Source organism: Cibotium barometz, chromosome 23 (assembly GCF_041138505.1).
Source record: "Cibotium barometz isolate CiBa-2024 chromosome 23, ASM4113850v1, whole genome shotgun sequence".
Classification (NCBI taxonomy): domain Eukaryota; kingdom Viridiplantae; phylum Streptophyta; class Polypodiopsida; order Cyatheales; family Cibotiaceae; genus Cibotium; species Cibotium barometz.
In genome coordinates, this window is record NC_141068.1 from 31,411,342 (window position 1) to 31,424,358 (window position 13,017).

Sequence of the window (13,017 nt, forward strand, 5' to 3'; positions counted from 1 at the left end):
ACCGGCGAGCAATATGGCGAGGAACTAGGCCGAATCAAACCCTTTTCCAAAAGTTCATTCACCTGTGCCATAATCTCTTCTTGTTGACTAGCACTCACCCTGTATGGTGGCCTATTAGGTGGAGAGCTACCGGGAATTAGATCTATGCAATGATCTTCCGGCCTCTCTGGTGGCAACCTTGCTGGCAAAGCATTTGCAAAACAATCTTTGAACTCATTCAAAAAGTTAAGCTTGTCTTGATCTAATGTACTAACATCAACACTAGAATGTTCAATGGTATCACGTACAAAAACCAAGTAAGAACAAGCTGATTTCTTTATTGCCTTATTAATTTGTACATGGCTTACAAGAGGTATGGTACTTCCAGTAGTACCAGCATCTATAGAGTGCTCACGGCCTCTATGTACAAAGCTGATTTTCTTCTCTTTGTAAGCCTTAACAGGCTCTAAACGGTGATGCCAGGGCATCCCCAACAAAACATCACAACCTGTAAGAGGAGCCACTAGAAAGCTCTCATAGTCGAGGTAGTCCTATATATGTACACGGAGCTTACCAATGACCGGAGTTACATCAACCTGTTTGCCCTCAAAGGCGGCATCTGCATTCATTTGCATTCCCATGTCTTCCACATTGAGACCTATGGCGGCAGCCATCTGTACGGATATAAAGTTATCTGTGGAAGCATCATCAAAAAGAAACAAAGCGGGCTGATCCTTCAATTTGCCCCAAGCCTTGCATATGACTCTACTCTTGGGCTCATGCCCTGTATTACCCTGCACATCGGGTACAACATTCACAAGAGGCTTTTGCACATTAGGCTCAGCATTCTTAGGATTCTGTGGGCATTTAGGATATATATGATCTTTACTGCCACACTTAAAGCATTTTCCAGCCTTCCTGTACTCTTCTAATTGCTGTTTTGAGAGCCCAAAATTGTGGCGTTTACCCCCCGGCTTCTTTTCGGAATCATCCTTTGCATCTCGGCCATCTTTGGGAGCATTCTTAGGTGGCTGTCCACCCTTTTTCTGGTCATAACCAGCCCTGAATTTGCTCTTGTTTTGACCTGCAAATGGCTTATTTGTGGGTGCTTTTATGTGCAAGTTCTCTGCAATCATGGCTGAGTGTATAAGCTCTTGTATGGTCTTATTTGGGTACACTCCCAAGCTTTGTTGAATGATGTGATGGAGCCCCGATTCAAACTTTCTCTTCTTCTCATCCTCTCCAATCTTCATGAAGGGAGTAACCTTGAGAAGGACTTTCCAAAACTTTGCTATGTATGAAGCAACGGACTCTCCCTCATCTTGGGACAGCCAATCCCACTCCTTGCGTACATCCTTTGCAAAGTTTGGTGGTAAGAATTGATCATAAAACTGAATTTTGAAAGAAGACCAAGTTGGGGCAGCACTTCCATCAAGTATTTTTGCAAGCCACCAATCACTTGCCGTATCCTTGAGATGCATTCCCACATGCCTGAGCATAGACTTTTCCGAAAAGTCTTCATTGCAAAAAGCTATCTCAAACTGTCTAATGAAAGCAAGTGCTTTGGTAGAGTCCATCCGTCCCTGAAAGTTTTTAAACTTTACATCCTTGTCACCGGACTTGAACTCTCGAGGCTTCTTCCTTCTATATGCATCCCTATCTACATCCTGTTCATCTGCATGATGATGATGCCGCGATGAAGATTCACGATCCCTCTTCGTTCTCTCTTGAGCCACACTCTCCAAATGAGTGGAAAGCTCAACACGAGAACGGATATGTCTTCTTGGAGTAAAGCGGGAATGAGTAGAGGATCCCTCATCCTTACTCTTCTCTTGACCTGCATCAAGCCTAGCACCAGGGACTCTTGTCCTTTCAGCATTTGGCACTTGCTGTGCTCTTTCTGCTTGTTGTGCATCATGTGCATCACCATGGGCAGCCATGAGGGGTGGCTTCTTGAAAGCCAAACTACCATCTGCTTCAGTGTATACATCACCCTTAACCATTAGGTATGCAAGTGCAAGCTCTCGGGGTTTCTCAACATCCATTTCCTTTGCAATTGCTTCAAAAGTGACTTCATGGACCGAAGCCTTTGCCTTCGCAGCCAACACCCTTTGTACATCCGGGTCATTTTTCAATGACCTAAGCTCTTCGGTTTCAGCCCTATAGCGTCGCACTTGACGCCTCAAAGATTCCAAATCAGAATGCATAGTGTCATGAGTACCTGCATCTCCATAGACATCATTGCCTGCAGCATCTCTTGCATCCTTTGTACCATGAAATTCACGGTCCTGTGTGTTCACCACACTGTCAGAAATGTGGCTGTCCATGACACTCAAATCAGGTCACCACTTATGATTCCAAGCCTCAGACCGTTTTCCAATGAGGGGAAAAACTGAGCTCTGATACCAATGTAACGGGAGGCGGACGCGTGTATTGGAATCGTATAATTGTGAACAAGATTCTGAGCACTTAACACTTGAGCATTACAACCACAAAGCTGAAAATGACAGTACACCACATAAAGGGGCCGATGATAGGCTGACCCCCCCCCCCCCTTTAGGTTATATTACCAAAAGAGTCTGCAAGTACAAGTTTACGGGTGCCTGGGGATTCACCACTAGCCTGCACCTGATTCTACCAAATACATCATGTATGAATACATCTCAAACAAGAGAATCTGTAGGTACATCCGCCCTACACACAGGTACATCCGCCCTGCATAAGCCTCTTCACAGGTACATCCGCCCTGCACAAGAGTATCACAATCCTCACAGGTACTCCGCCCTGCACAGGATGTAAATGGATCTTTAGGTCCTGTTTCCACGCGAGAAACTGATCCAGAAACCTGTGTTCTCCGCGAGCAAGTGTTCCCAATGCTTGCCCTAAACACCTGTTACACCAGGAACCCTTGAGACACATCCATGCTCACATATTCCATTGCTGTCCGGCCTGTTTTATGCAATAACCAGTCCAAAACAGCAGCTTTCCATCGCGAGAAATCCACCTGTAAAGGGTCCTACAGCCCTGTGGAGGTCCCTAGAGCTGTCCTGTATTGTCCAAGTTGACTTTGGACACCTGTAACCAGCCCAAAACTCGCAATAACCAGAAAATACAGGTCTGAAATTTACCAACCAGCCCTTTAGAAGAGTGTGGGGATCATTATCCAAGCTTGTGTGAGTCCGGGAAGCATGCAACCAGCCCTGTAGCAACTCCCAAAGCTTCAATCAGCTCTCCAATGTGTTGAGTTATGAATAAAACAGCCCAAATGGTCTCTTGAAGGAGGCGCCTTTCTCCAGTGCCACCTATGGGGCTTGGTGGGTACACATAATGGCTGACAAGTGTCCCCATAAGGTGTCCAGGTAGGTGTCCAGCCCATAGTGCTCCATTTGTCCTGTTTGTATAAGTTTAGGCCCAACCAAATGGGAAATGGCCATAAGCTGTCCGGACTTCATTAATTTTGGTCCAACCAAATGCGAACGCATTATAAGTTGTCCGGCCACTTATTAATGAGTGTGGACCTGCAAACTAATAAACTTTAGTAGTAAATGAAATAAACTGTAAATTGAGTGTGGACGCACTTACCACCTGCAAAACCCATAAGCCCACAGTTTTAGGCCCAAGCAGGAGTGCACACACGTGTCCACAAGGTGCCCGGGCGTCCCCGGTCCCTCAGACTACACAAGCCAAAATAACAAGCATTGTCCAGGCAGCAAGACAATGTCACACAAAGTAAAATAAAGTTATGGCATGCATCATTTATGCATTGTGCACATGTAAACTTGGAGAACCACCTATCATCATTCTTGTACTTGAAAATATTCCGCCTGCCATCATAACACACCATGTGTGCATGGCCGGAATCCACACGGGCACCGCCCGAAAGTCCACAAATGTCCTGCCATGTCCTTGGACTCATATGCATCCACTCATATGATCCATACACATGCCCAGGTATAATACATACATGCATCCGCATGTTTCTAGGCCTGACACGCATCCGCATGTCCCTAGAATATAGGGATTTGTGACACTCGGTCAGATGATGATGATGACTCTGTTGCTCCTCCAACAAGCTCGAGCAGACCTGTGCCTGGATGGTATTTTCAGACAGTTCGTGATTTTGGGTTACGAGAGCTTCCTTCTGCTTCTCCACCTGGTTCTATCAGGCGATCTTCCAGAGTTACAGAGAAACAAATTTATGAGGGCAACATGTTTGTTAACTATGCTCTTATGTTCTCTATTATTCATGGTCCTTTTGATCCCACTTTTAAGGACGAGGCTCTTTCACTTGAGCCTTGGCGTCGTGCTATGCAGGCAGAGTTGGATGTTATTGAACAGAATGGCACTTGGATTTTAGTGCCTAGGCCACGATAGCGTAAGGTGATTGGTGTGTGGTGGATCTTCAAAACGAAGTACCGAGGTGATGGCAGCTTGGACAAGCACAAGGTGAGGTTGGTTTGCGAAGGGCTATGCTCAGCGCCTTGGAGTCGACTTCGATGAGACCTTCGCTCCAACGGATCGGATGACTACCTTTCGAACCGTTCTTGCTCTTGCAAAACATCATAGATGGCTCGTATTCCAGATGGATGTCAAGTCGGCTTTCTTGAATGGAGAGCTTACACAAGAAGAGTATGTTGATCAGCCGTCGAGATTTGAGGTTCTAGGCAAGCAAGACCAAGTGTATAGGTTGAAGAAAGCTTTGTATGGTTTGAAGCAGGCTCCGCGGGCTTGGTACCAACGGATCGATGAGTTCTTTCAAAAGCTTGGCTTGTGACGTTCTCATGCAGATTGAAACCTTTATATCCTCCTTGAGAGGGGGTTAGTTGCTATCATTGTGGTCTATGTTGATGACCTCATCTTTACAGGTTCTTATTCCATGAGGATCCGTTTAGTCATGGATGCTTTGGAGACAGAGTTTGAGATGATGGATCTTGGCCTTCTGCATTATTTTCTTGGCTTTGAGATTTGGTAGATCCCTCAGGGTATTTTCTTCCCTCAACAGAAGTACACACGGGAGATTCTTGACAGGTTTCAGATGACTGGGTGTAGACCCTTATCTGCTCCTATGGATACTAGTGAGAAGCTTTCTCTTCTTGATGCTTCTCCAGGGATTGATCAGTGTAGACCCTTATCTTCTCCTATGGATACTAGTGAGAAGCTTTCTCTTCTTGATGCTTCTCCAAGGATTGATCAGGGACAGTATCAGGTTCTCGTTGGTTGTTTGGTATGGTTGACCTACTCTCGATTGGACATTTGTTTCGTAGTCAGCTTATTGAGTTCTTTCACATTCAAACTCCGTCAGCACAGCAATGGCAGTGTGCTCTCAGGGTGTCGGTACTTGCGTGGTACTTTGGACTTTGGCATCTTCTATGGCCAAGGGTGCACTCTTCTTGAATGGTCTGATTCAGATTGGGCTGGAGATCAAGATACTCGACGTTCGGTCACTGTTGTTTTTTTTTCACTTGGATCGGGAGCCATTTCATGGAGCAGTAAAAAAAAGCCTATTGTGGCGCTTTCCTCTACAGAGGCGGAGTATCGTGCAGTTTGATATGCTGCCTGTGAGGTGATTTGGTTGTGGAGATTCTTGGGAGAACTTGGCTTTTTCCCTGCGAGATCTATAATTAGAGTTGCATCGCCATCGCCAAGAACACTGTGTTTCATGCTTGTACGAAACACATTGAGATTCAGTATCACTATGTTCGTGAATGGGTTCTTGCTCGAGATTTGCATTTGGAGTATTGTCCTTCAGCAGAGAATACAATAGATTTGTTCACCAAGCCGGTGTCTAAGGCTTCCTTGGCTCCTCATCTTTGGCTTCTCGGAGTTTGTTCAGCGCTTGGTGCTAAGAGGGGGTGTTAGCATATTCATTACCATATTCTGCCCATGTATTGTGGCCATATTTGATCCTTTTTATGGCCCTTGGTTGCGGGTTGGCCACCCTTATTTTCTCCTGTTTTCTTTCCATTTTTGGGTATTTTTCTCGTTGGCCAAGTCTGTTGCTCGGGTCGGCCAGTCCCATATGACCTATATATAGGTGGGCTGGCCCTCTCCCCTTTTCATTCAGTTTTTTGCTTGAGGTGTGGTTCATGTGTTGACACACTCACCTTTTGTATCCTTCACTTATGAGACTATATTGTCTCTTGCTCGGGATTACTTTCATTGCAGTATATTCAGCTTATTAGCGTCATATATCTCTCTCTCTTGCACATCTCAGATTAGCACACTCTAGTGCTCATCTTGCTTCCGCTCTGCGCACTCTTTCATCTTTTGTGGAGTATTTGCTTTACTGACATGAGATTGAAAGTACAAATGGTTGTGGCTGAAAACTGCAAAGTTAGCTATTTTGTGCTTTTTGTAGCTACAAAAGCAACAGAACAAGCTGCCAGGTACACCGCTCCTCTGGAAGAAAACAACCATGTAGGTTGCGACGTGTTGCTCCAAATAATGGTTCCAATTTCAAGTGTAAGAACACTCCCCGAAGTCGAATGTCGTGTATCTAGCCTGGAGAGGGTATGAAAAACCTCATAACCAACCAAGATTAGATCTTGAAGATAATCAATCTTGGGAGAAGCAAACTGTGCCTCACTTGAACCCTCAAAAGAAATAGAGTCAATCTGCTCCAACTCTGTACCAAGAGTAGCCAAATGCTGTACAAAAGCATCCTCTGAAAAGGTCGACATCGCAAGATGTAAAGACTCTGTAGAAAAGATGGGGTCCATCTGCTCAAACTCCGTACCATGAGTTGCCCAATGCTGTACATAAGCACACTCCACTGAGGTGGGCATCGCAAGATGACAGGACTCCACATCCCCCTCTGAAAAAAGATTCGTCAGACTGGTACAAGCCCAATTTGATTCTGATCCAAATCCAAAAAACTCTGGAAGTACCACTGTGCCTTGGGCATGGTTAGCAACCATAGATCCAAAGCATCCCACAGGGTCCAAACAACCATCCTCCTAAACAACAAACCTGTAGAACTGGTAGGGGAAGGGGCATCCTCAGAAGCATCACAAAGAGAGGCAGAGGTAGACTCCTCACAATGAGGAAGGGAAGCAGGAATATAAACTGCAATGGTAACAAAGTCCTCAAAAGCATCACTGATAGCAGAAGATTGTTCCATAAGTAGAATCGGATCCCAAGAATCAGCAAAAAAATAAGTGATCCATGTGAAAGGATCACATCTCATAGGCAAAACACCCTCCTTGTTCTGCAAACACTGCAAAGAACATAGGCTCGGACAAAATAAACACTACTCAGGATCTTTGAAAAGATCATTGCTCTCCTCCAAAATCTGTGAACTCTTGTCACAGAAGAAAGTCTCCACAAATACCAAATAGCTTCCGAAACTGATCCTCAAGTGAAGTAGTAGGAGATGGGCCCCCTCTTGAGTGTAGAAAACTCGTTTGAGAAGCAAAACATAGCCAAAACATTGCTGTCCAACAAAAAACAGCACTCCACTGCCAACAGAAGGCAAGGAACATGAAGAAACCGAGAAACCGTGTAGGCCAGGAACAAAACACAGGTATAGATGCTCCAAAATCAGCAAAACTCTGACTGAAATCAGAAATTCAGTGACTTCCTCAAGTACCAAACTGCCTCCAAAGCCACAATCCAAACAAGAAACTCCCTCTGCAAGTGATCTGTGTCCACTGGAGAAGAAAACATAGCCAAACAAGGGCTACAAACCTGAAAATTCAGGCCAACCAGTGTCCACACCTCCTATGAGGAAAAATGCTGAAGAGAAGGTACCTTTGGGTCCAACAGATGAAGCCCAAAGTGAAGGTAGAGCTACTAGCAGAAATCAGTGCAGAAAAATGCAGCAACCATGGCTGCAAATCTGAAAACGCATAGGTATTCGGGGCAGTAGAAAGAGCTGAATTTGGAAACGCAAAAGAAATAGGTACACCCAAGCCTCAAATCAACAAACTCAGCATCAGAAAACCTATAGGAGAAAAAACGCAGCATGTATGCTGCTGCTGTCCTGCACAGAATAGGCGGCCAGCGCTACAGCGGGGGCAGATGCTACTGAATATTGAAGACTTGCTGCAAAACTGCTGTAGACAACACCTGTAGAAAAACGCAGCACTCCAAGGTGCTGCTGCCCTGAAAACAGAGCAGCCGACAGGTGAAGAAGGGATCTCAGGGCTCAAACTTGTAAAGGATGACCTCGGGCTGCAATGGAGAAGCGCCTGGAAGAGGCAGGCGACCAGCAGCAAGCCTAAGAAGCAAAAACGCAGATCTGTCCATCTGCAGAAAAACCCAGAAATGTAGGAGGTAGAGGGAGCATCCAACATTGAAGATCACCGGCGCTCTGATACCATGATAGAATGTGCAGCGGAAGAAGGGAAAGTGGAAACGCAGTAGAGAGAGTGAGAGAGAGATGGAGAGGAAACACAGGTGAGAACCTGCTCTCAATATCATCATCAAAAGGAATACATGTCCCGAGCAATAGGGGGGAAAACCTCGTATGTGAGGGGCTGCAGCAAACAATGCTAAGCAAGCAGTGAAGAATGAGGGAGGCAAGCCAACTATATATATGCCCAAAAGTAGGCAGACGACTAGCATCCACACGATTGGGATAAATGTCCAAGACAAGGATAAATATCCAAGACACCATAAAAATGGGGATAAAATAGGGGAAAAATATGTGAGGGGTGACCAGTCCCTATAGCTAACATGGTCAGTCCTAGAGGCTAAAATAGGACACCAAATAGGAAGCTAGCAACAAGGGGATGATGTCTAACAAATCCTCTACTCCCTTGGAAATTCTTGTGGCTTTAGTCTCTTCGTTCTTTGTTGTATTCGATTCGGTGAGGTCCTCGAGCAACATCTCAAACAACGGCTAGTCCTGTACTTGAATCTCCCCATTTGTGACAGCATCATCATGAAAAACCTCTTGCCTTGGAAGGTCTTCTTCACTTGGACTAATGCTCTTGATCTTGGGTTGCTCCACAACCTGGGTGAATCTTGTGCTGGCTGTAACATGGGCATTGTCATCTCCTTAGAATCCTTCATTGGTCCATTCTCCTTACTCGAGGAAATAGCACTATTCTATGCTGAAAATGAACAAAAAGCTGATGCAAAAACGCAGATTTAACGCAAAAATGCAAACCCTAATTTTGCATGTAAACCCCAAAACGCAAACCCTAATTTTAGAAACCCAATTTAGCATGCACAAAACGTAAGCTAAGTGCTGTCCTAGGATGACCTAAGCTTTGATACCAATGTATCATGCGTTGCGGAAATGCGTTGTGGAAGTGTGTTCATGATTAACACTAAGTAAAGAAGATTAAGGTTAATCATGCATTTAGCAGAGACACAGAAGAGAAGGAGAGATAGACCTAATCTTCTGTATATTGCCAAAACATGCTATATATACAATGATCTTGTTGATTCACATCTTCATGATGCATACTAAAGATCCGTGCAGCCCTCTACTTGCAATCGGACAAGAGAAGCTCCTGTTGATCCACCATTGTCCTTGCTGCCTTGCAGACTCTGACAAATGGATCGTCTTGATCTTTGAATGATGATTCTAATGAATGCCCAATGATCCTATTTATAGGGAAAAGGTATGAATTCGTAATCAAGTTGGTTTTGTCTATTTTTCCCACAAAACATTGTCCAAAAGTCATATTTTGTGTCTCAACCATTGGGCTATGTCTTGGGCACTTCCAGGAGCTTGTAGGGCTGCAAAATCCGCTCTAAATCTGCCCTTAAATCTGCTAATGAGAATATACATGTCTATGAGCATCGGGATTAACGGATGCACATGACACAAAGCTCCTTGGCCTTCCATACCTTGGCATGAAGCAGAGGAAGACCACTCAAGCTGCCGAATGGTGACAGTTGCCCATTGTGGGTGTTTTGTCTCACATTCACAGCCTCTCGGGCCTAAAAACATGGGTTGATTCTTCTCCTATTCCCTAACACTTACCACTCATTTAACAAATGGGGATGATGCATGTGACATCCCCTCTTGCTTATTTTGAAATAAATGGAACAACGATTATCCACATTGCTCCATATTACATGCTATGCTTTGCTGTGGATCATATAAGCTTTTTTTTAAATTTAGGCAATAAAAGACAATAGTCAAGCAGGCCAAGCATCCATTTACAGACAAGCATGTCTGGACTCTGAATACATGTGATAAAACCGTAGAGACTAGAACTTTGTTGGTCCCTCCCCACCTTTACGGCATTCTCTTATTTATCATCTTGCATCAACCAAACTGAGAGAGACTATGCGCACTAGTATCAAGTTACAAGTTGAATAGGATCTCAATAGCTCCCATTCTAGAAAAAGCACATCTTCAATTCTTTTCCCTTCAATCCCCCAAGTGACGCATATGTAGATCTTTTGAATTGCTTTATATGATAGATCTTTTTACCAGACATGGGCTCACAAATAACGAGAAGAAAGTTTTGGATGGTCAATCATCAACAAGACACTCATAAACCTTGTCATTACTGCTTGAGTCTCGTGAAATAATGTGGTAAAACCCAAGCCAAGATTGGCCAAACTTGAGTGGACTGGTCAATATTGGTCGATCATTGCCAACTTTGGTCAACTTTGCAAAAAATCAAGGTGGAAAGGTACGTAAGGTACTGTATGAATCAGGTATGTAAGGTACGCATTCGAGTACTTTGAGGTACGTTAAATACGTAAGGTACGTAAAAACATAAAAAATATACTATACAGTGTGTATATATATACAGAAAAATGAATGAAAAATTGCAAACTTTAAATTTGAAAAACAATTCATTTTTGAACTACACAATTATCAAAATGAGAGCTATCAGTAAACAAAAGCATAAATAGGTTTCACGAAATGGAATCACCCAAACGTTCAATATCCATGACTCAAATGCCACGGGTTACATACTATAAGCAATCAAAATTTAAATGCCACGGGTTACATACTATACGCAATCAATCAAAATTTAAAAGTTAAAAGATAGTTTACTATCTAGAAGCCAAGAAATAATAGTTTTTGTCACTAGTGTCACTATCACTACACATTGCAGAGCGCTCAATGATCAATCCACTTCATCACCATCAAATGATGAAGAAGATGAAGATTCAAGATTTCCATTTGTCAACATGTTTCCTTTGCTATCATACCCTCAGCTTTGGCTCTGTAATGGTGGTGACCGCAGCGGCTAGCACTCATCATCATCATCTCTCGCTGCAATGTCTTTATCAATGAGAGGAATGGCTACGTTCGCACTTTGCATAAGTGGCTAAAATCGGCGACAGCGGCTGGCTTAGGGTTTTTTTGGGCCAAAATGTTTTTTAAAACTGCCACGTACTTGCCAATGAGGTGATAGCTCAAGTGGTGAAGGTGTTTGCCTAGGACCAAGAGGTCTTGGGTTCAAAACCTCCCTTGGTGCTTCCTCGACTGCATTGCATTGCCTACGGGTGGATAAATAAGTGGCTATAGGGGGGCGCCTACGGGTAGTGAAAAATCGATAACTACGGGAGGATCTTGGGCCAAAGGCCAGTCGGGAAAAAAAAACCTTGCCATGTATGGATCCATACCGTACGGTACATTATTGTACCATACACTAAAACGTACCTTATCTTAAGGTACGTATGTACGTACAGATGCAACCTTACTAAAAATTGGAAGGGATTGGCTAAAAATGGCAAACAATGGGCAGAAATTGAACACCATAGAAGAGCCTATAAGCAACCCAGTAACCCATGGTGAGCATAGAAACAAAAAAGCCCATTTTTAGGTTGCAAAACTTTTGAAATAAAGCTAAATTCAAAAGTTTCAAAACAATGGGCAAAAACGGTTTCCGTTTCCTTTTCCTTTCCCATTTCCATTTCCATTTTTCCCGTTTCCTATAACTATGAACTAAAGACTTGTATATAACAATCAAATGTTATCATCTAAACCTAGTTACATTAATTATTAATATCTACAATTTTATCCGCTATTTCGGAATTTAACTGAAGTATTATCAGAGTTTTTTTTTCGGTACTAGGTAACAGTGCTCTGCTGGCTTCACTTGTCTTTACTCCACCAGTGTCTTATTTTGTCCAGATTGTGAAAAAGTGGACCCTTTTCTAAAAGAGGATCCGGACAAGAACTCTCTTGAACTACTCTTGGAGGAGCTGAAGTTGCAAGAAAGTGTGGCAGAGGAAAGTCAGCTGCATGCTGGCTCTGCGTTGCTAGATGCCAAGAAGTTGGCTTCCCAGTATCAAAAGGAGGCTGAAAAATGCAACTCAGGTATGGAGACTTGTGAGGAAGCACGAGAGAAGTCAGAAGCTGCTCTGGCAGCGCAAAAGAAGGTTTCGGCAATGTGGGAAAAGAGAGCAAGGGAATTGGGATGGCGAGACAAAGCAGAGCGCCAAAGTATATTCAGCAGAATTGGGCTAACTGGTGTCACAAGTGATGCTGGGCAAGCCAACTCTTTTTTTAGATCTCGTAAATAAAATTCTGATTCATATAAACTCATGTGGATGAGAACATTCTTGGCATTCATTTGCTCCCAAAACTTCACATGTCAAAATATTTTGAATTGGCCTGATAAGACAGGGTACATTTGTCTCTAATGCCAGTTTGTCCTTTTTCTATGTGGAAGTCCATGCTTTACATCTCCAAAAGATTAACCAAAATGTTGCAATTTGCTCTCTCCCCCCAATCACCCCCCCCTTGATGCATGCGTGTGTGCGCATGTGCATGTTTATGTTTCCACATATGCAAGTGCATGTGTGTGTAAGCCAATAATTTCTTGAACTGGTCTTGGTAGTTTTAGTGGATGATGGATAGAATTTGAGTTGAAATTTTAGTGGATGGGAATTCCCACCGGGTAACATGGGAGCACTTTTCTTTGCAAGATCCTTGCTTCACATGGTTCAAAAGGCCACGGGTAATGGCCTCCGTCATGACAAAATCAAATTTGCCTTGATGTCATAATAATTGAAAAGCTCTTGTTTTATGGAAGGGTGAGCAGATTAAGTCACACAACAGGAGTTGAAATTGAGGTCTATAGTATCGTCTTAATTTTCTTTTCAGAATAGAGA

General features: G+C 43.6%; 1 protein-coding gene across 2 annotated transcripts in view; it reads left to right on the forward strand.

The window, feature by feature from the left end:
* The window catches only part of LOC147625848 (uncharacterized), a 45,662-nt gene extending 33,065 nt beyond the window's left edge, over positions 1-12,597 (forward strand). For both annotated transcript variants that reach the window (XM_086817435.1, XM_086817434.1), the window contains one exon: positions 12,035-12,597. In XM_086817435.1, the coding sequence (XP_086673561.1) occupies positions 12,035-12,426 (392 nt within the window). In that variant the 3' untranslated portion in view covers positions 12,427-12,597. The remainder of the gene's footprint in view (positions 1-12,034) is intronic.
* Positions 12,598-13,017: the final 420 nt, after the last annotated feature.